Genomic DNA, 23627 nt, shown 5'->3' with positions numbered 1-23627 from the left:
AGTGACTACTTCCTATTCTCAGAAATTATAACTATATAACTACCTTTGTGCAACAATATGAGCTCCCACAGATTACCATAAATATGGTCTGTGGAGTGTGGTAAGAGAAGTGATTTACATGAAGTATGTCAAACTAAAGGATAAGAAACAAAAGTCAACTTCAGATTTCATATACAATTAAACAACATGGGAAAATGTATAAAAGAAATTCACGTATTTATTTTTGTTCACTTAGTCATACTAGAATAAAAGAAACCAATCAGTGGTTGCGGCCAATACATTACAGCATGTGCAGAAACTCTCTTTTTTGCTCAGGCATAGGAAACTTCATGTAATTCCTTATTTAAATACTTCAAAGGCCTTGTTTTTACAATTTCCACAGTTGCAAAAAATATATTACATTGCATTTTATATTGTGTTTATGTACAGGACGCACATGGTACATACACATGAAAAAAGATTAAGAGGAAGACTCAGGACCCAAAAAAAAGACCAAAAATTAAGATCACTGGGATGTTAAGGCAAACCCAAAATAAGTAGGTGTTGTTTGGTAGAGTATACTTGACCAGAATTTGCACCCTCTAAGCTGCTGCTTTTGTGCTACACTAAATACTCAAACATTGAAGAACTGCTTAGAGTGCATCATCATTCAAATTATACTTGCAAATTCGTATTCCACAAAACACCGCATTGAATAAATCCAAGCGCTACCACTGCAGATCAAATAATATGTACTTCTATCACCTCGCATTTTTAACCTTCTTTAGAAACAAAACCTTGCTTGAAAGTCCCATTAAAAAAGACCTGGTTGTTCAACAGCAACTCAGAGACCACTACAGAAGGAATAAACCAATGATTCCAACCTCTTCCCTCCACCTCACAATTGAGTTTCTATCAAATAAAGCAATCAATTATCAATTAATAGAATTACTGTGTAGGCTAAATATGACATGTAGCCCAGCAGGAAGCCTGTTAAGAAGTATTTGATACGCTATGACATTGAGGTAAAATTTAGCTGCTGCAGTAACATTATCAGATGCACTAGGCTATTACACTTGCACACATTTCATTCCTTCCTCACCATTCCCAACTATAATACCATATATTCAGAAGCACTAGCTAGCAGAAAGTGAAACAACAGTACTTTTGTTCTGTAAATTGCATTCCATGGATATGTAATCCTTTTTTTATCACCTCATATAAAAATGAATTGAATTATTTCAAAATGATGAGAATTCACAGAAAGATAATTCCTACACAAAAGCAGCTATGAAAGGTTTTGAAACAAGGAGAGATGGATCATGGATATCTGATGAGTGTGAAGCATCAATTTTATAAAAGCATTAGTACCTGCAGGATAACATCACTTTTAGAGTGTAATTTATTGGTGATTGTTTAGCAGAAAGCAAACAGGACTTCCCAGAATATGGGTTTCCCAAGGATAATATTTAAGACCTTGGTAGACAAGTTACAAGGTGTTTTTTGTGTCAAGAAGATGAGTAAAGTGCTCAGAGGATCAAATATGAAAAGATAATAACAATCTGCTCTGGCTATGATGTTCTGCTGAATGGCGTATGCCCCTTTTCTCAACTGATATGAGCCCAATTAGAATAGACGTGTTTTCAACATGTTCATCACTTCTGTCACTCTTTTCTTCATCATAATTCATAAGCTTCTAATCCTTCTGTCATGGCTACTTCAAAATTATTTATATCACTTCCAAGAATTGAGTTTCTTTTTCAATTGTTCTATTGCTGAAAGAAAAGAGAGTTTCAAATGATGTAAACTTGTTTAATGCCATAAATAGTGAGCGCCAGACATGGCTGTATTGGCAAGCACAAGAAGCATCGAGGAGGTTGCGGAATCGCCGGAGGTATGCACCACCATCGGATCATGTTCGACAAGTACCATCCTGGGTTTTGGCAAAGTCTCAAAGCCCAAACCAAAGCTTCTTTATGCAAATTCTCTCTCTAAACCCACAGATCAGGCTCTCTCTTGAACTCAAAGATCAGCCACCATGGCTGACTCAAGACCGCTACCACCACTGCCGGCTGTGGCTCCTAAGACCAAGCCATCTCTCTTCTCTAGCTTCTCTCCAGCAATTTCTTTCTCTTTCAATTTTCCCTCTCTAGCCAATCTGTAGCCTCCATAGCCAAAAACTCTCAAGCTCTAACCTCTCAGAAGTAAAAACTAATCCCAAATCTAATCTTCACATCTCAAAATCTCTCTCCCTCTCTTAAAATTAATCCATGGACTTTTTTTTTCGTTGATGTAAATGAAACGCACGTGTGTGTCGTGTTCCGTTAGTCACTTAACAGAAAGACTAACAGATGGCTTTATTTGGCAGGTTTGTATGCTTCAAGGAGCAAATTAGCCAAACTAAAAGTTTAGAGAATGTTTTGGTCAGTACTTCAAAGTTTAGGGGTTCTCTTGACATTTTTCCTAATAGAAAAAAATAAAAATAAAAATTACAATATGAATGATCTTAAGGGTTACCATGACCAAGTCATGAGACTTGCACAGATAAATGAAGGGAAATGTTATTGGATACAGTAAAGGTATTGATTTAAGAAACTTTTTTTTTAAAAGTTTTATGGGAAGAGAAAAACACAATTAATTATTTAGACGATTTTTTTTATATATTTTTTATTATATAAAAGTGATATCAAAATTTTCATAAAATGGTGGCTTACCTCCATACTCCAGGACTTTTTTAAGTGGAATTCTCTTTTGTTTTAAATACATAATGGTAAGTGGTAATGAGTTTTAATTTCTACATTTTATTTAGTTAGTTGATGATGTGATAGTTTTTTATTAAAACAAAATGAAATTTCAATTAAATAAGTATTAGAGGTAAAACAAACTTTTATTAAAAATTGTCCTAAAACACTCATGATTTATATAACAATTTTCCTAAGAAACTCATGAATAAAAAGAAGATTGTTGCTCAAAAAAATAAAATAAAATAAAATAAAATAAAGATAATGAGTCATAAAGCATCAACATTGATGATGCCCAAAAAATTAAACATTTATGGGGTGTTTGGTGAGTGTTTCTAAACAATAATTTTTAGTTTTTAAACAATATTTTACGTATTTTCACACACTTTTTCATCTACACGTATTTTCATCCACACATATTTTCACAAAAAATTTTAAACAACAATTTTCAATTTTTAAACACATGTACCAAATGTACCTTAATTATTCAAAAAATCACTTTATTTAGGGCACGTTTGGTAGACTGTAATGGATACTGTAATGTAATAGATATTCCTATGGCATAACTATTCGGTTGTTTGGTTATGTTTTTATTATAATGAATAGTTATTTCTTATGAATAGCTATTCTTCAAAGTGAGGAATAACCATTCCTTATCAAAAGTACTGAATATCTATTCCTTCACCTTATGTAATAACTTTTTAAAAAAATTTCCTAAAAAGCCATTAGTTGCCACATCTTCAAAAGGAAAGAAAATAAATTTTCTTTGTTGTTAATTATTAGCTCTATTTTGAACACCCTAAAATAATTGTATTTTAGGAAATTTGACTTAAAAATGATTTAATTACATCTTCCTTTTATATTCTACTAAATTGTGGATGTATATTCAGAATTCTATTCCTAAATAGTTACCAAACTAATGAATAGTAATACTTATTACATTCCAACTTAATATATTCATTGTAATACTTATTCCTATTCCCATGTAATAATCATTACAGTATACCAAACGTGCCCTTAGTGTAACGTCTTGTGTTACAGTACAACCAAGTATTGATTTTTTTTTTTTTTTTTTTTTTCTACCGCTTCAATTAAATATTCCTTCTTTATTATTTTTTATTCTCTCTTTCTCTCTCTTCCTCTCTGTCTGTTTCTCTTCTCTGAACCAAGATCAACCACCAAAGTGAACAAACTTTCACTCTTTCTTCTCAACTCAGCAAACCCACTACCACCTAAAACCCCCCACATCACAACCTAGCCATAGCCACCTCCAAATACCCATTACCCAGCGACCATGATCACTGCCAGATACCCGCTCCCCAGCCACCATGATCACAACCCATCATCGCAAGATCGACTCACTGAGACCCACCAAACCCATAGCCTAGCCACCGTGATCACAACCCAAACCCCACTGCAACAAATTTAAAAAAATAAAAAATATTGGCAGTTCATATAAAACCCTTAATTTTGTGGCCTATAGGTTATGTAATGGATACCTAAAGTATGTGTTTTTAGGTGATTGGTGGATTCTGAATGTTGTCCAGAAAGATATTGTTTGTATCTAGATATTTTCGTTCATGATATATTTATGTATTGATGTTTGACTGCTGGTTCCCTTCTCTACAGGGAATTGGATTCCTTAATGATCCCCGTAGGCTCAATGTTGCTCTAACTCGTGCTCGATATGGTATTGTCATTCTGGGGAATCCTAAAGTCCTGAGCAAACAGCCACTGAGGTATAGCTTATTGACACACTACAAGGTATTTCCCTGTTTTATGCTATTGTGGTTTATCTAAGGCTCTATCTTATTGCACTTGCAATGTGCTGGAATTGATTTTGGGATGTTGAAGCTAGTCAACTATTATATCACTTTTTTGTAATATATTATAACTGCTTTGTGAAGTATAAGTTGTATGTTAACTCATGATAATATTTATAGTCACCATTTAAATTTTTATTAATTTATAATTTCTTGTGACTTTTTTTGTGCTGGTTTTATTTTATTTTAATTTTTTAGGTAGGTGCATTTTTTTCCTAAATGAACTACCCTTATTTGTCTTTTTGTTCAGGTTTAGCACTTATAACGGTGATTGATGGACGTCACTTTTTGCAGGCATCAAAAGAACTTAATGATTAATGGGATCTCATGTGTATTGAAGAGGACCCAGCTATAGATCCAGATGTCTAAATAGCAGATACAAGTCACTATGTTTTTAAAATTTCCAATGAATTGGTCTTGAAGGTTGAAGCTTAAAAGATATAAGAATCTTCTACTTTGAAAGGTAGATGACAATGTAAATTTTAGAGTGTAAAGGGCAGCAGGCAGAGTAGTTGAGTTGTATTGATTTTTACCGTTTGTTTCAGGTTATTAAATTTTGATTAATGTGAAAGAGTGCATTCAATTTTTTTTTTTTAAAAAGAAAATACTCATTTCAACGGTTGAGTGCCTGTAGATAAAAGTAATAAGCATATTTTAATCTACATTTATGTGTATATATTTCGACGGTTATTAACCATTGATAAATGTGTAATACTTTTTTCAACGTTTGCATAGGCTGTAAAAAAATGTTCTCGACATGGTTTTTAATAACAGTTCTCTACGGTCATTCCAACCATTGAAAATACTTTTTTCGACGGTTTTTAATATTTTTTTCGACAGTTTCAACCATTGAAAATAGCTAAATTTCTTGTAGTGCCCCCACCACTGTTACCAAAACGCCATCAAGAAAAAACCCAACAACCCAAAATTGCAAACCAATCAGCAACCCACCACCACAACTTGATCAACAAACCACCAGCCCAACCACTGCCAACGACTTTATAAGTTATACTAGCTATTGGTGCCATTGAGCTTATGAGTCATAATGACTTTATAAGTTATACTATAGCTACCAAGTTGCCACCAAGAGGGTCCGGTTTGTGAATCTTGAGCTACCACGTACCAAGTTGGCACCAATAGCTAGGGGCGCGTGAGTGGGGCATGATGTAACTAACAACCAAACCGCATGATATGAATGTATCAATTATGTTGTGTTTTATAACCAATGGTGAACTTTCTGCCCCTAGCTATTGGCATTTTTATATTAAGTATATTTACCAATGGATACATTTGAACATGGGAATTTGTATACTTAAGAAATGCATTTAGTCAGATAGAGTAGATGGTGTGGCGGCTTTGCATATCTATGAGAAGCTTTTTATCTTCCTCTTTTCTTCTCTCTCTCTAGCCCTTCTGTAATATCTCTCATTGCACTTCTATTTTGTTAATGAATCCCATATAGAGAAAAAATTGAAGTCATGGTAGGATCATCACCTCTTCTAGCTTCAGCTTTTTGTGATGCTTGCATCTTTGGCCAACTTTTTGAGTTAGCTCAAAATCGAACCCAAGCTGCTACAGATCCTGCTGAAGGTGTGCCTCTCTCTCTCTCTCACACACACACAGTTTATTACATATTAATGTTGTTGGCTGATCAGAGCTTTTTTTGTCTTCTGCATATGTTACATATGAACAGCCATACGAAACTTTTTTTTTTTTTTTTTTTTTTGTATTTTGTATTTTGTATTTTGTATTTTGGATTATAATCCAATAAAAAAACAATGAATGCCAAAACTGTGTTTGTTTATAATTGTTGAAGTACAAAACTTGAAGTAACATATAAAAGGCTAGCTTTTAGAGTTTGATTGTGCTGTAGCTTGCAAATCTAGCTATGGATGAAGTTAATAAGAACCCCAAACCAACGAATCATGTTGATAAGTGCAAGGTAGATATTGTACTTTTGATATTATCATCATTTCAATAGCTAGCTTAGCTTCACAATTGTGCTGGCAACTTGTGGTGTCAGCCATTACATTATTGGGGTGGTGGTAAATACTACATCATAAATTAATAATTATATATTTAACTAAATAATCAGACAGCTATGAGCAATGCTCTCTCTCTCTCTCTCTATATATATATATTGAAATTTCAAAGGCTACCAACTTAGTAAATTAAAAAGAAAAAAAAATTTATGAAAGATTTTTTTTTTGGTCACTATATAGATTGATTGAATTAAAAAAAAAAAAAAAAAAAAAAAAAAACCAATCAATCTATATAGTGTAGTGACCAAAAAAGAAAAAGAAAAATAAAAGAAATCTATGTTACATGGATTTTACTCACTGTTTCATTAAAAAAATAAAAATTCATTCACTGATTGATATTTTTTTTACACCCTTTAAAAGTGGGTTAATTGTAATTTTAATTCTTAAAAAAAAAAATTTGTAGATTTATTAGTTTTGGACAATTTGGATATATGTTAATTAAGTGGGATTTATTTTACGGTCTAATTTGTTATGGGTATCAATGATTAGAAGGTTCTTTTTTACAAACACAACATTTTTCTCTGTTTGGGATGGGCTCAAAATAAAAATAAGCTATTTATTTTTTAGTATAATGATTTTATAAAATTTCGCTCTTTTTTCCTAAATAAAATTGTTCTTTTAAACGGTGGCAATTTTGGAGGATGTATATTAGATTGATCACAATGATGTTTAATTGTGAATGTGATTGCAGTGACAGCACTGAATACAATATTTCAAAAATGGGGGATCTCAGCAAATTCAAATCAATGGAATATAAGTGGGGAACCATGCAGTGGAGCAGCCATCGACTCCACAAGTTTTGACGACCAAAACCACAACCCCTTTATCAAATGTGACTGTTCGTACAATAGTATCTCGCCACATAACCCAATTGTACGTTTCTTTCTTTATATATATATATAAATGTCCATGGGAATAGGGGTCCTGGCAACTAAACATGTTGAAGTAATTTTGCAACCAAATCTTGAATGTTCTGTGGTAGGACACTTATATATTTATATATATCCTCATGTTTTGTTTCCCATGCCATTTTTGCTTAGAATTACAATTTCTACACATTCAACCAAAAAAAAAAAGTTTAATGTGAGTTGCATTTTTTTATATTATAATTTTTTATTGAACTTAAACGAAAAGCAAGGGGATCGTCTCTATTATATCTGACTGGTTGTAGAAAAGGTTTAAGTTTATTTTCGATATTGGTTAAAAAATTAGTATCGACACTGTTGAATATATTATATTAACTGGTTGATGAAGAGGATATTATATATTAACTGGTTGCCTAGTAGCAAAACTTATTTTTATATGTTATCATATACGAAAATTTTATGTACCTTTATAGAGTGGCAGAGGAAAGTAGCAATAACCTTTTTAAAAAAAAAAAAAAATCATTTGACAGGTGAGGTGAGTTGCCAATGTGCATTACAAAAATTGCTATTCATATCGTTGTTTTATAATGCTTGTCCTTAACATCTTGTTATTGGACCGGGTGTTTATTTATTTATTTAAGAAGGGTATTTAGAGCTCTTCAAGCACTGAATTATTCTCCCGAGTGTGTATGTGTAGTCCCTCATCTGACATACACCAACTAATTATCGAGAATTTTGTTAGTTTGTTGGGTATAGAGGTGGATATTTCTAAAGTGAACTTAACTTAGAATGGTGGTGGTTGTGGGGGGAGTTTGTGGCGGATAATAATTCTTTTTGTTGGTAGGTAACATAGGTCTCAACTCGTCTTCCATCTTAGTATTTTTATAGACGAAATGAGGAGGTATTATTCAGATGAGAGCTTATTAATAAACCTACTTTATATTGCACTGAGAAATAGATAAGGGATAACAGAGTCATTTATTGAGATATATACTACCCCAGTTCATTTTTCTATGCCAATTTCTACCATTCATTTTAGGATAAAAATATGCACAAAATTCCTTATAGTTTCCCCTAAAAACATAACACATTGAAGTTTTGAGTGTAACACTTAAACCCCTTGCGGTATTAATGTTTTACCTATAAATTGTTAATTATGTAACATTTTACTTTCTTGAGGTTTTTGAGTTTAAGACAAAACCCCCTATGGTATTTCTTTATGTGAAAATACAGTTCTAAATATTGACAGTGTCATCACATGAGCAATACATCTTTTATTTTAATGGATGTCTATGGTTTTCACATAAAATGATACACATGGAGTTGAGTGTTGCATTCAAAACTCAGGGGGAGGGGTGGTGGTTGTGTTTCACTCTAAATATATATGTGTGTGTGTGTGTGGGGTACAGCAGTCAAACAAATGAGATTTTTTTGCCACCCAAGTCAGCCTTTTTCTAATTAGAAGATCTAATCTGTCATGGGTGTGCCTTCATGGTGCTTCCCATGTTCTGTTCCTTTATTTTAAAGGTTTTTGAGCATGGAATATCATACAAACATCATACCATCAAATTTGAGCATAAAAGATAAAGTATTTTGCTGCTTAAAATTTTGATGAAATGTATCTTCATGCAACAATTTAAGTTGGTGGCATCTGTTGGTCAAACCAATACCTATGATGGATGTGTGAGCTTTAAAATTATTGAGTTTTGCATGAAATTGGCCATAGAATCCTAAGGACTAAGGTGAGGTCATGGAGACATCATAAGGAGGCCTTGTCATGATATCCTCTTAAAAGAAAATCTCATGTATGAATCATCTATATGATGACCAAAAATGAAAAGCTAAAATGTGTCAACTTTATAAATTCATATGGTAATATAAAATGGGAACTTTACTTGAATTCAATGTTCCAGTGTTGAAATGGGGAAAGGAATTGAAAAAATAAAAAAAATAAAAAAAAAAAATTGAAGAGATAAGTTCTTTGTGTGTGCGTGTGCATGCACACGTGTGTTTTATAACTTAAAAGTTCTTTATGTGGTTTCTTGGATTTATATATTGATGGCTAATTTTATCTTCTCCTATGCTCATTTTCTCCTTGTACCACATTTCACTAGTACAAGTGTGGTTTTGTACAATGAACCATGAATTTTATGCCATTGGAGCATACAAGCACAATTTGAGATGCATTTAGCGCAAACAAAAGAATAAAATCTAAATACTTGCAAAGGATAATCAGATGGGGCCTCAATATGTATTATTTGTGCAAAGTGCAAGTTAAGGGGATTCGAGTTTGACCCTCAGGTCTAAACCCATAAGAAGGGAGCAGAATGCCACTAGTGTATATGGCCATTAATTGGAAACTCACTGTTATATGTAAACATTCGCTTGTAGAGAGCTTTTATGATATTAATTACTAATATTCTTGAGCAGTCATTCAATCGGCCACCTTTACTAAGCTTACAGTTTTAGCGATCCATGAATTAAATTCATATACAAGCTGAAGAACAATTATTTCATATGATAATCCCCCCTTTTTTCATTTTTTTTTTTTTAAATCCTTGAAAGTTCTACAAAATTTGGTAAGTTACAAAAACTAAACTTTCAAAATATCTTGGGCATCTTCAATACTTCAATCTTTTTTTTCATGGTTGATTTTTTATTTTTATTTATTTATTTATTTATTTTTAACAAGAAGGCTTATGCCCTGAATGTAGTTGGCGTAATTCCAGATGAACTATGGACTTTGACTTTCCTCTTCAATCTGTACGATATCTTCTTGATATGTTTGTTTACTTGTGTTTTGTATGAATATGGATTTCCTTCTTTTTCATGTAAGCTAGGATTGAACTTAGACCTTGAAAGTGTACTGCGTCATGTAAACCAATTGAATTTTGTGGTAGATGTGGTGTACTAGTTTTCCAGGATGGTTCATTTTCATTATAATCTGTTAAATGTGCTATGTTTCCAATATTTCTTACAGGAATTTGGGCCAAAATTACTTGACTGGTAACTTGTTTGTATCCATCGGCAAACTATATTGCATGCAATACCTATAAGCCTGTCTTAGTTTTGGTTTGAAACTCAAAGGATATTGTACGTCTAATGTCAGCTAACCTTTCTCTTTCCTTTGATGTTTAATAAATTAGGAGTTTTGGCATCGATGCATTATCAGGGACACTTCCAAAGGAACTTGGAAATCTTACAGATTTAATATCATTGTAAGTTACCCTCATTCAAAATTTGTAAGTCATCTATGTGGCATCTTGGTGGTGTTGTTTCAACCGTTCTTTTATTGTAATTTATTTGAAGAAGGGTTTTGTGATAAGCTATATCTCAAATGGCATTTCCTCCTCCCTCAATAATAGGATGCGTGTGTGACTTACCATTAAAAATAACGAGGAAGGGTTTTCACAAAAATATGAATTTAGTAGTCACCCTCATGCAATTGTACACCTAGTTTGATGCTTTCTGCATTTCATATCTTTTTTTTTTTGGCTGGAATTCTATATCTCACATACTTGATCTTGATGATTTGCACCCGAAGAGAGTCAAGTCCTTGAATATGAATTATAATTCATATATTGTTTTACTTTTTAATTTTGTAGGTCTTTTTCGACAAACAACTTCACTGGTTCTCTCCCATCTGTGCTTGGCAATTTAGTGAAATTAGAACAGCTGTAAGTTCTAGTACCATAAAGCTTTCGAATTTCAGTAAACGTTCTGAAAATCAATCTGATTTTATTTTATAGCTAGGTGAGGCAGATTTTGGAAATGGTTCTAGTAAAACTTCTTGTAATATCCTGTTTGTTGCTAGAGATTATAAGAACTTTGTGACAACAAATCTCATATACCATATTGCAAGGTTTTGCAAATGCAAGATTATCTGTTTTATCCTAGGATAGAAAACAATGTAATCATATTTAAAAAATATATATTTTACATGATAAAGTCAAGTACTATTAGCTGCCAGAAATGATATGGTGAAAATGATATATTTTGTAGATACTTACCATGAGAAATTTTGAAAATTGTTATATTAGCTACCAAAAATGGCTTGAGACATTTCCTTTGGTTGTTAAATTCATTAACTGTTACTACTAAATTTTTATTTGAGCTGATGATAGGATATCAATATAATTTTATTCATGTAAATTCTTTACGTCGATAGCTACTTTGATAGTTCTGGAGATAGTGGTGCGATTCCTTCGACATTTACTAATTTAAAAAAAGCCTTGTGATAGTGTAAGAACTAGCTTACTACTTCTTTTCTCACCTGTAAACTTACTAAAATTTACATAATGATGAATATTAAAACAGAAAATTGTGATTAGATTGTGTGAGGAGATATTTCTTATGGTCTCAGGTGGGCTTCAGACACTGAACTAACAGGTAGGATACCTGACTTCATTGGGAATTGGTCAAAGCTTACTACCCTGTAAGAATATTGTTAGCCCTATTCTATTTGCTTCTCTCTAAATCATACTTGATAAGGCTCAATTTCCATTGCAAAGTCAAAGTTATCATTGATAAAATTTTGGTGTGTACTTGAACATTCTATAGAAGGGATGCATTTGTGCACAATTTATGATTAACTACTCCAAAATGATTTTGGTAGGAAGCTTGAAGGAAACTCTTTAGAAGGTCCAATACCCTTAGCGTTTTCCAATTTGACTTCTTTGACAGAGTTGTGAGTGTCAACATCTCTTAGTTACTTTTACTTGTTTTTTGTAGATCTTGTAAAGTTAGCGATCTCATGTGTGATATTATTGTAGGAGAATAAGTGATTTGTCTAATGGGAGCTCTTCACTGGCTTTTATAAAGAATATGAAATCTCTAAGTACCTTGTAAGAAAAAGCCCAAGCGTCTATGTTTTAGATTCCTAATTATGAATATCCATATTTTCTTTCCTCTTTGTTGCTCTTCCAGAATATAATCTAACAGTTTAGTTGCATCTGTTGCAGAGTGCTAAGGAATAATAACATTTTTGATTCAATTCCATCAAATATAGGATAATACTTAAAGTTGTCACAGCTGTAAGTAATTCCCATTGGTGGGTGACTATTTAGAATTTTAGATACACGTAGTGCTGGAATTTATGTTGAATTTGATTGTTGTTCAAAGCAATGGAACTGGGAACATCTATGCTATTTATTAGGTTGGGCAACCCCAACATGAAGAAAGAAATTTATGTGGGTTCCTATATTAAAATTTATGTGGTAAATACTAATCAAATTAGTGATATTTTTATTAGGTTTCTCTTGGCTTGCAAAAAGAACTCACCCTATTTGTCATTGGATAAGGGGCCACTTCATTGTAATTCAAATTCATCCTGTTTCTTTTCCACTCTTGTTATCTTTTCTCTATCCTTTTCTTTTCCTTCTTTCTTGTTGGGATAGTGTGTAAGGATTATAATTGTTAATTACTTCTTGTAGATAACTAGTTTTATGCATCACAACCATGTGATAATATCTTTATTACCAATACATAATAATAATATTGTTTTACTTTTTTAGGGATTTGAGCTTCAACAATATAACAGGACAGATTCCAAGAGGGTAGTTATATTCATATTTACCAGGAGTTATATTCAGTCTGATGTCAAGAGGGTAGTATGACTTTGATCTCTTGTTAATACTAAGCTATTTACGGTGGTATTTTGGTAGAAAAAAGTTGAGTACCACATCCCAAAATCTTGTATGAGTTAAGTGAACATTTATATGTAGTGAGCTATAACAATCTTATGGAGCATATACTTTTACATTGGGAGGTTAATCAAAGATTTGATTTCCATGTAATAATTTAGCGATTACTCTAAAATGATGGAAGTGTTTCCTTTCTTTTTTTCTTTTTTTTGGGGTGGGGTGGGGTGGGGGGGAGTGTGGCTTCAAAATTTTGTTTCAGAGCATCAATGTCAATTGACTAATGCGTAATTTAGTTCTGAACATGGGATTGTTTACCAGTTGAATGGATCATGTATCTAACATCCTTCTTATGTTATGATTGCAGTGACTTGTCTTACAATAATTTACAAGGAAGCTTTCCTTCTTGGGTTAGCGAACAAAATTTACAGCTGTATGTATACTATTCTATTTGAAAATATCTTATATTATATTTATGTTTCTGATATTCTATAACTTGCTACTCTTGAATAAAAACTGACATTCAGATATTATGCTATATACTATGCAGTAATCTAGTTGCCAACAATTTCACAATAGAAGGTTCAAACAGCAGGTAAATTTCTCGATGCTATATTTTTTATTTTAGCGCTTGAGTTTTACTATAATGAAACAAGTTTCTAATCAAGTTTAAAATGTTATTAGTCTTGTCAATTATGGTGATGAAGTCATTAGAAGCTGATAGCATGTATATTACTTAGACATGTTCATTAAAAGGAGTGAATTAGTAGGGTCTGATGCAGGACAAAAGCTTTGATACCAAACTAATTTGAGTAGAAAATATTCTCTTAAGCCTCACATGTGGAGATCCTGAGCATGAGAAATGGGGTTTCCAGCTCCAACAACTCAGGAGTCATCAATTACCAAAATATACACCAAAAAAAAAAAAAAAAGAATGGGTCAAGCCTGGTTATATCATCTTATTTACATGGTCAAATGACACCTAATCTATATGTTTTGCTCATACGAAACATTGATAAAATTGCCCCGCCACACCCCCTCCCCCCCCCCCCCCAAAAAAAAAAACCACTTCTGCATAAATATTATATGTTTCCCTTCATGATCAATTTCATATATATTTAATTCTTCTGATTGCAAGTAATGCCTTACATTGAGAAACCACAAGTCTTAACTCATTTAAAGAAACCTCTTTCATCATGTGACAATCATGCTTTAGTATTATTAGGAGAATGCTTATGAGCATATTGCCAAGAGATCACTTCTAATTACATGAGTGAAAACCTAATCCTAATAAGAATATTTGTATGAATGAGATATATCTGCTTTAATAACTAATGTTTTATGTCATTAAACTACATATTCCTTCCCTAAGTGCATTTCTATTCTACTTTAGTGTTTTGCCTTCAGGATTGAGTTGTCTTCAACGGGGTTTTCCTTGCAATCATGGCATTGGAAGATATAAGTACAATTTAAAAAATCACACTTGATTGTAAGATTGGAAAGTATTAGTAGCTATTGAGGCCAAACCTCGAGAAGAGTATACTCTAGGATTGGTGCTTCTAAGCAGAATACAACCTGGCAAAACTTCAAATGTTTACAAAATATTGATATGGACACAGTAAAATCAAGATGCATTCCAAATTTTTAGTGCACATGAATGTTAGACTTGTCTTTTTAAGGGCTAAATTGGCAATGCATCATAGCTACATTCCAGTGTTAATTTAGTATACAGTAATTTTAAATGGCAACATGATGTACTTTAAAAAGAAAAATTGCAAGGTCAGTGAACCTCTGCCAAGGACCCTATACTGGTGATCATTAAAAGAGTATTTAAAAAGCTCGGGTTTGAATATGTAAATCTTTTGTACTTAGCACTAAGTCGCACATTCAACTTACAGATAATTAAACTATTTTTGAACTTACGATCTATTTTTTTTTCTTCAAACTACTGGTCAGAATTCTAAATTCAAGCATGTCCACTATTGAAATGCGTAGATTGCTTATGAATGCTAAATTTAATTACCTTTTCCAAGCTTACATATCAATGATTGTTTTTTTTTAATATATTGTTTACAGGTTCTGAGTTTACAATTAAGTGTGGTGGACTTCAGATTACCTCTTCTAAAGGGATTTTGTATGAGAGGGATAATGAGACACTTGGTCTAGTCATATATTATGTGGTATACAAGTTCTTCATTATCACAATTCACAAATACTTTAGACTTAGGGTCTGTTTGGATAAGCTGTTTGAAAATGAACATTTTTTAAAATAGCGTTTTTAAAATGTGTGTTTGGAAAACACAATTTTAAAAATTATATTAAAACGTTTGGTAAAATTTGTGTATAATATTAGTCTAAAATTGTTGTTTTGGTACAAATTACCAAAAAGGTCCGAAAAAGACTTAATTCTGATGATATTATTCTATCATATTTGAAGTAGCTCATAATAATAATAATAATAATAATAATAATATTCACTTCTCCTCTAGTCTTTTCTTTAAATAAAAAAGTATTATTATCAAAAGCAAAATTAAATTAAAATAACCCCAATTACTTTCTCTTTCCCCAGAGCTAATATCAACCACAAATAATGAAAGTGAAAGAGATAGCAAAGAGAGAGAAACCAGAGATTTCCTTCACACGGATAGCTTGTTATTGCAAACATGGAAAAAAGAGCAAGTTCCCAGGTTACCAAAAAAAAGAAAAAAGAAAAAAGAGCAAGTGGACATGTTGTTCCTGTGAGTGGTGCTTTCTTATTTTCATTTTTGATACTGCAACGATTGAGCTCTTTTTTGTTGTGTCAACATTCTCCACTGCTGTTCCAACTTCCACCTGAGACCTTGAGCACGGTGTAGTCGCTGGAAAGTCAGGGAGGTGAGGTTATTTGCTGGCCGGTGATTTTGTCATTCAGCAAGTGCGTGAGGGTATATCAGGTATTCAAGCCTTAAAAAGTATTACAAGATCTGCGTTTTAAGTGCCGTTTTCAAAAAGTTAGCTGTAACTCCAGTTTCAAGACAAGATATTTTGCGTTTGAAAGAACACAATTTCTAGTAAAATCACAGTGCCAAACACACGCGTATTTGCGTTTTTAATAAAAACGCGCGTTAAGGCTTTTAAAACAGCCTATCCAAACGGGCTCAGAGCTGTTCCAAACAGCTCGACTCTCTGCTTCATCATTATGATACTATGGCCTAGGGCTCGAGAATGGAAACTACACTGTGAGCCTCCAGTTTGCAGAAATAGCTCTTGTAAACTCTAACACATGGCAAAGTCTTGGGAGGCGTGTCTTTGATATTTATATCCAGGTCTGCATCATATTATTGAATTGTTTTAGAACTTCAGCGTTTTCTTTTAAAATGAAGTTTGCATTGCCTAAAAAGTTTATTCACCCTAGTAAATAAGTGAATTTCTTTGATAAACGTTAATTGTGTAGTTTAATAATTTCGCACCATGATCGTAACTAGGGATTATGATGCCAATCTAAGTGTATATTTCTTTACAGAAAAAGAGTATAAGAACAAATATATTGACTGTCTTATTCATCAATATAGATTTTTTTTGAATGTGATGCATATTTACAATTGAAATTATCTAATCAATTCTAAATTTGCCACTAGCAGTTCTCTATTTTGGCCCCTCCACATGTTTTCTTTAACTATCTATTTTGCTCTTATTTTTCTCAAAATTTTTGTCAAGTACAGTACAACCATTACCTCTGCGATTTCTTCACTTTTTTTTGCAATTTATTTCCAAAACTCAAAATAGTTTTGATATCCAAAATATGTCTATAATCATGATAAGGATTTTGAATGAAACCTTTGATGTATTCCCTCTCCAATTTTCCTATAAAATGACCTCTTTCCTCTTATCCTCATTCCTTTTTCTTTTTCTTTTTGGCTAATTTTTGAATTTGTTTACTCCAGGGGAATCTTGTTTTAAAGGATTTTGACTTACAAAAGGAAGCTGGTGGTGCCTCTTTTGTAGCTGTTCAGGAGGAATATAACAATGTTCAGGTATCACAAAACTACCTTGAAATCCATCTCTTTTGGGCTGGAAAGGGGACTTGCTGTGTACCTGCTCAAGGTACTTATGGGCCTTCTATTTCAGCCATCAGTGCTACACCAGGTAAAAAAGTGCAGAAACTATAGATGCCATTTAGAAAGATTAGGTATTGGTTTCCTCACAATTTAGTAACATATTATTGACTATCTTACTTTGGTATAGAATTTACACCCACTGTTAGTAACGGTCCTCCAAGCAGCAACAAGAATAGGACTGGTCTGATTGTGGGTCTCATTGTTGGTGTTGGGGTTGTGAGCTTTCTGGCTGTTTTCATTGTTTTCTATATTGTTCGAAGAAGAAAACTGCCAACCAATGATGATGAAGGTAAGCCAAAAATCATGTTGCACATGCATGATGATAGCTGTCAAACTTTATTCAGTTTTCTCTACATGTTAGAACAATGGAACTCTTTCCTTATGTGATGCTATGGTACTTGATATTAGTGAGGTGGCCTCTGCATACACCATAATAGGTTGAGTATAAAATGCAGTGTATCATTTCTTGTATACATAAGCGTTTTTACTAAAACCTCTTTCTATACATGTCCTGGAATAATACGCATGCACACACAAACAGACATATATGACCAAAAAGGAGTAGGGAGAAACATAATTTATGTGGCCAATGAAGCCCCAGGCTATGGACAAATTCCCATTTATTTAGCTTGCTACCCAATCTCCTGCTTCAGTCCAACAACATTCTGGACTAAAACACATTGATCATTGACACTTAAGAAAAGGATATTTCCTCATTTAGTTTGAAGAAACGTAGCTGAGTTTTCTGCTTTAAACCACTCAAGCAAATCGATTACTAGTTATTGGATTCAGTGTTACAACCTGTGTTTATGTTGACATTGCAGAGCTCCTTGGAATAGATGATAAAACATTCACTTTCAGCTATGCTGAACTAAAGACAGCTACAGAAGGTTTTAATCCTGATAATAAGCTTGGAGAGGGAGGATTTGGACCAGTTTATAAGGTAATTCCTTATTCTAATCAAGAACTTTAGTGGCTGAAACCAAGCCATTGCCTTAAAGTTGACTGTTTGATATAAGTTTAGAGCTTCTATACATCTATTGATATTTCCAAGAAATAGCTATTGACAAATCAGAGAGTTAAACACCACCCCTTTTCTTTTACTTTTTTCTTTCCTTTTATATTATCCTTTTATTTTCTTTTTCCATTTGTTGTGAAATTACTTGGTTGTCTTTACCATGATATCTTGTTCCTATGATTGGTGAGAAGCTGCAGTTACTATTGCTGTAGAATTAAATTGATCCAAAAATAAATGAAGATTCATAATCCCATATCCATATGCCCCTTTCTATTTCTTTTACTAGTTTTATTGTTATCTTTCTACTTTAAGAAGTTGAAAGTTTTTTTTTTTCCCTGATAATCAAGTGAATTTTATTAAGCAACAAGCTGAAACCAGCCACAACAGTTAACGGCTACAACAGAGCAAACAGCTCCCAACTACAACTAGACAACAATATCTAAACTAGCAACCATGATTGACTACCCAAATACACAGATCAGGGACAAAATCCCAGAAACTAACAAACCAAATTACAAAATAATGCAAAACTAAAAAACCACATTTCCACTTAACAAATTAGCAAGGAGAACTTTCAATTAACCAACCCCTTCTATCCCTATTTCCTTAATGCCATTTACTTACCCGAGTCCAAAAGGGTGCACTTTGGTAAGTCCAAAATAATGCCGTATTTCCTTTTTTTTTTATATTATTAGGTGTCAAATTTGTGTCATTAAGCTTTGTAAAACACAGTTGCATAGGCACATGTATTTGGTAAACAATTTTGGAAAAAATAGATGTAGGAGGTGAATTGAAACTTTTTAAAGTTTAGGCTTCAATTGCAATCAGCCCAAACTATATAGTTTAAAATGTAATTTGCCCCCCCCCCAAAAAAAAAAAAAAAAAAATATTATTGGACACATTCTATGTAGTCTCACTCTAAACAAACTATGATAAATTGATGATTATGGAAAATTAATATCCTCATGGATGGTTTAAAGTTTGAGTAGTTGTTTAAGATTGTTAAAAATGGACTAGTCAAGAAAAAATCATCTCTGGTTGATGTTTGTTAGATTTGATAATCATGGGAACCAATAGATGGGTAATTACATTTTGTGGAGGGTATAGTAGTTTGAGTAATCACAGTTGGTACGAATAAAGAATTTCCAAAATCTTTTAGTATTAGGAGATTCTGACCAAATAATTGAAGTCCAAACAAGATTATATTTACTTGGGGCATAAAAGTAAATTTTTTTTTTATTTCTTCTTTTCTAGACATTAGTAAGGTTCGTTACCTGATCTATGAAATGGGATCCATAAGATTACGTTTTTGGTAGTTTATAGCTTGCCAGATGTATTGCTTGTATCATTGGAAGGGAAAACACTCCAGAAAGAAAGTTTTTTATTTTAGAAATCAAAGTTTTGGACCATATGAAGGCAATCTAGTGCTTTGTAGAAAATTTATATTGGGCAACCTGTCATTCCTGCCTAATACTTTTCCTTGAATGGTATGAGGCATAAAATTGAAAATGATTAAAATGGACATGCAAGTTCATGGTGATGGTGACCATTAAGCAACTACAATTTTTTGAAATTTATTCTTATAAATTTTATGTATAATTGGGTATTGTGTGGTTTTGTTTTACATTGTTTGACTTTACTTAAGACATCAATCAGATAAGAAGTCTAAATTACATCTCTATTAAGCCATCCATCCTAATTATTCAAACTCTTCTTTTCTATTTACTATAATAGATTAAAATTATATGTAGATGGGTGATATTTTTTAAATAGATTCTTTAATATTTTGTTTGATATTTTGTATTGAATAGGGAACACTTAATGATGGGAGAGTACTTGCTGTGAAGCAACTGTCTGTAACATCACACCAAGGAAAGAACCAATTCCTAACTGAGATTGCAACTATATCTTCTGTGCAACACTGTAACCTTGTGAAGTTGTATGGATGTTGCATTGAGGGAGATAAACAACTCCTTGTGTACGAGTATTTAGAAAATAAAAGTCTTGATCAAGCATTATTTGGTATGTGAATGCATCTTTGCCGTTGCTAATTGTGTGTAAGTATTTATTTATACTATGTAGATTTAATTTATATGCTTGCATGAGACAGGAAAAAGAACCTTGAATCTCGATTGGTCAACACGCTTCGATATATGCTTGGGTGTGGCAAGAGGTTTAGCTTATCTTCATGAGGAGTCACAGCTTCGGATTGTGCACAGAGATGTGAAGGCTAGTAATATCCTGCTTGACTCTGATCTCATCCCCAAAATATCAGACTTTGGCTTGGCCAAGCTTTATGATGATAAGAAGACCCACATAAGCACGCGCGTTGCAGGGACTATGTAAGATCCTAGAGGCTTAGCTTGTCACCTTGTCTTTTTGAATTACATAATCCTTTTTTTTCTTTTTTTTATTGATTTAGTTTGATTAGCACTAATTTGTGCACGTGATTTTTACTGATGTAGTGGGTATCTTGCATCAGAGTATGCCATGCGTGGGCAGCTTACAAAGAAGGCTGATGTGTTTGCCTCCTCGTTTGGGAGGAGGGAATAGAATGGAAAGGAAAGAAAAGAATAATTTTAGAATATTCTTCCCTTCCTTTGTTTGGGAGTTTTAATGGAGGGAATGGAAAGTCCATTCCCTTGTTTGGGAGTTTAAGTGGAAGGGAATGGAATGGGTAGGAGGGAACATTTATTCCTCTCTATTATTTTAAAACCTCAAATTTTCATTCCCCTCAAAATTGGAAAGAATGAGAGGGAATGAAATTAGATTTAATGATTTTTTTACTAAAACTCCCAAAATACCCTTATATATTCAACCATTTATTTTAAAATAGGGGTCTAACAGTAATATTGTCATAAAATGATTCCATTCCATTCTCTCCATGTTGCTCCCAAAAAAGATTACTCACATTCCATTCATTTTCATTTATTTCCATTCCTTTATTTTAAAATATCCTATCAAGGTTACTTAATTCCATTCCATTCCATTCCTTTACTTAAATACATTCCATTCCCTTATCAATTCCCAAATGGGGCCTTGGTGTTGTGGCTTTAGAGCTTGTTAGTGGCAGGCCAAATTCTGACTCAAGCTTGGAAGAAGAAAAGATATATCTTCTTGAATGGGTATGAACAATATTTTTGTGCACCATGACATTCATCTTTCTTTAATTGGATGGATTTTTTCCTTCAAATAGTTTCAGTAGCATTTATTTTTGTCTGGATATGTGTTTTGGGTTCATGACAGTCACGATCCATCCACAACTATATATTTTCTTTTGGTTCTGCCCAAAGTTGAAGTACCGGCAAAACTTGGATCATAACTTACCAATAAATAAAGAGGAAGTTAGGATGTCTAAAGGAAGCAAAATAATTTTATTTGCTTATTTAGAGTATTTGCAAAATGAGTCCACTTTGCACCATAATGGGAAATCAAATGAGTCTCCATACCTAAATCTATGCGAGTAAGAGTCTACTTTTTGTGTGACCAAATACTATGTAATGGTCTCGTTCCAAGTTATTTTATGAAATTCATGATAACACACATGTTCTTGATTATTCATAATTTGTGATGTTCTTGATTTTTTTTTGAAGTTTACACACTCTTATATAGAAATATATTTCAATCTTGACCTGTCAGTGTCACTCATCCAAATGTCACAGAACATTCAAAATGAGTATTTAAAATGGAGTGACTGTTAGATTCACAAGATGAACCTGTGGGTGACTTTAGGGAAAACAAGTAGATTTTATTTAGATCCCCAGTAAACTAAAACAAGGTTGTCTTGTTCATTCAGACAATTTGAATACTCATTGACAATACCTTTATACCATATTATGAACACTTGGACAGCTAGACTCATTGAAACAATTGGATTCTCACTTCCACCAATTCTGTACTATATTCTGAACCACTAGAAAGTTATCTCATTGAAACAAATGGATCACTCACTGACACCACTTGTACACAATATTGTAAAGCTACTCTGATAAAATATATATCTTTCTCAAGCTTGGCAGTTGCATGAAAACAACCATGAAGTTGATCTTGTGGACTCTAAATTATCAGAATTCAATGAGGAAGGAGTAAAATGACTAATAGGAGTATCTCTTTTGTGCACTCAAGCATCCCCAACGTTATGGCCATCAATGTCGCGTGTGGTGGCAATGCTCTCTAGAGATATTGAAGTGAGCACTGTAACTTCAAGGCCAGGATATTTGACAGATTGGAAATGTGATGATATAACCAATGTAACCAATGAGGGTGCAACTGATACTAGCTATTTCAACTCATCAACAGCTAGTACAAGCATTGTGGGTGATGTAGGGAATTCACTAGCAAATGCTTCTAAACCTATGATTGGTGATACTATCAAACAGGGTCGATGAGAATTTGTCATTATTTTCCTTTTCTTGTGTGTAAACTAAATAGCGTTTTGTACATTCTTCAAATCTTAATCATATGTATTTATAGAATCATGGATGTAATTGTTTAGCATGGATTTTGCAATCTTCCTCTTGTGATTTTGACACCTTAATTCCTTATTTTTTGGTAGAGGTGTAGTTTGTGTCATGTAGTGACAGAAACACTATCAAATGTAAGGCACTATTTAAGAAGCTGTACAAATGCTTCATATGGAGATTTACCTTATTTATTTATTTAAAATTTCACTATTTTAGGATTTTAATTGAAAAAGAATTAAGGGTTTTAATTGAAAAAGAATTAACTCTTTTGCTTATTTGCTTACAGTTCACCATGGTGAAATACTGTGAGTATGACCAAGGCATCGAACCCTGATATCTAAGCTACTTTGGCCAGTGAGACATGGCTGACTAAGTTTGATAATCACAAAGTCCATTCAATTGAGACACATAAGGAAAAACGAGATTTAATCTCCAAAGAATCTTGTCCATATTCAAGTTGCCCCAAAGAAAAATACTATTAGATTGGCAAGCAATAGAATGGTTGTGTTGTGTATCAACTCTTGGTGTCATTTGTGGAAAGGCAAGGGTTCCTTAAACAAAGATTGCATGACAAGATTGTTAGGTCCTTTTCTTAGATTGCCATCTGCTTGTGCTTGATCGGTTCTCTTTGTGGACTTTGAATTAGTTCGGGGAGTCGAATCCACCACCCTTGTCTGCACAATCAGCAAAGAAGTCTAGTGGAGTGCCTCAATACACTTAACAAGCCCACAACAGAGGTAAAACACTTCAACAAGTGTTGAAATCGAAGTGAATGGAATTGTTAGCATTAGGATGGGGATGATCGTGATCCATGTAATGGAGGAGAAGAAATCATTTTATGTTTAGACTGTTTAGTACCTTTAAGAATGCACAAAAAATATAATAAGCTATCTGCTGAACTAATCATGATGTGTATGAAGGTGTAAGAATTTTTGTGTGAATGTAAGGATGAGTTTTAC

General features: G+C 33.0%; 4 protein-coding genes and 4 long non-coding RNA genes across 19 annotated transcripts in view; 7 read left to right on the top strand and 1 right to left on the bottom strand.

Moving 5' to 3' along the window:
* Window positions 1-23627, bottom strand: part of LOC126721005 (flowering time control protein FPA) — an 87760-nt gene that overhangs the window by 6418 nt on the left and 57715 nt on the right. The gene's annotated exons all lie outside the window — the stretch shown is intronic.
* The window catches only part of LOC126721004 (uncharacterized), an 81505-nt gene that overhangs the window by 14264 nt on the left and 43614 nt on the right, over window positions 1-23627 (top strand). The gene's annotated exons all lie outside the window — the stretch shown is intronic.
* On the top strand, window positions 3801-5076 carry LOC126721017 (uncharacterized). 2 transcript variants are annotated; one of them, XR_007653784.1, is made up of 3 exons: window positions 3801-4224; window positions 4350-4484; window positions 4838-5076. It is a non-coding gene; the product is annotated as an uncharacterized LOC126721017 (long non-coding RNA). The 2 variants fall into 2 exon arrangements; XR_007653785.1 differs by having other exon boundaries at window positions 3801-4484.
* Window positions 5426-10503, top strand: LOC126721010 (probable LRR receptor-like serine/threonine-protein kinase At1g56140). Of its 2 annotated transcripts, XM_050423964.1 has the most exons (3): window positions 5426-6133; window positions 7277-7458; window positions 10432-10503. In XM_050423964.1, exons 1-3 carry the CDS (start codon window positions 6022-6024, stop codon window positions 10459-10461), a joined length of 324 nt encoding a protein of 107 aa, XP_050279921.1. In that variant the 5' UTR covers window positions 5426-6021; the 3' UTR covers window positions 10462-10503. The 2 variants fall into 2 exon arrangements, 1 of the variants encoding a protein (XP_050279921.1); XR_007653770.1 differs by lacking the exons at window positions 5426-6133; window positions 7277-7458 and adding an exon at window positions 10143-10214.
* On the top strand, window positions 10531-11686 carry LOC126721016 (uncharacterized). Its single transcript, XR_007653783.1, has 3 exons — window positions 10531-10669; window positions 11057-11128; window positions 11620-11686. It is a non-coding gene; the product is annotated as an uncharacterized LOC126721016 (long non-coding RNA).
* LOC126721015 (uncharacterized) lies at window positions 11787-13005 on the top strand. The gene is made up of 4 exons (XR_007653782.1): window positions 11787-11886; window positions 12067-12138; window positions 12224-12295; window positions 12965-13005. It is a non-coding gene; the product is annotated as an uncharacterized LOC126721015 (long non-coding RNA).
* LOC126721018 (uncharacterized) lies at window positions 13455-14550 on the top strand. The gene is made up of 3 exons (XR_007653786.1): window positions 13455-13523; window positions 13641-13685; window positions 14484-14550. It is a non-coding gene; the product is annotated as an uncharacterized LOC126721018 (long non-coding RNA).
* Window positions 16232-22702, top strand: LOC126721008 (probable LRR receptor-like serine/threonine-protein kinase At1g56140). Its single transcript, XM_050423962.1, has 6 exons — window positions 16232-16395; window positions 17014-17215; window positions 20017-20227; window positions 20316-20547; window positions 20671-21330; window positions 22217-22702. Exons 2-5 carry the CDS (start codon window positions 17096-17098, stop codon window positions 20756-20758), a joined length of 651 nt encoding a protein of 216 aa, XP_050279919.1. The 5' UTR covers window positions 16232-16395; window positions 17014-17095; the 3' UTR covers window positions 20759-21330; window positions 22217-22702.

The sequence above is a fragment of the Quercus robur genome, chromosome 4 (assembly GCF_932294415.1).
Source record: "Quercus robur chromosome 4, dhQueRobu3.1, whole genome shotgun sequence".
Classification (NCBI taxonomy): domain Eukaryota; kingdom Viridiplantae; phylum Streptophyta; class Magnoliopsida; order Fagales; family Fagaceae; genus Quercus; species Quercus robur.
This window is presented reverse-complemented; position numbering and strand designations above follow the sequence as displayed.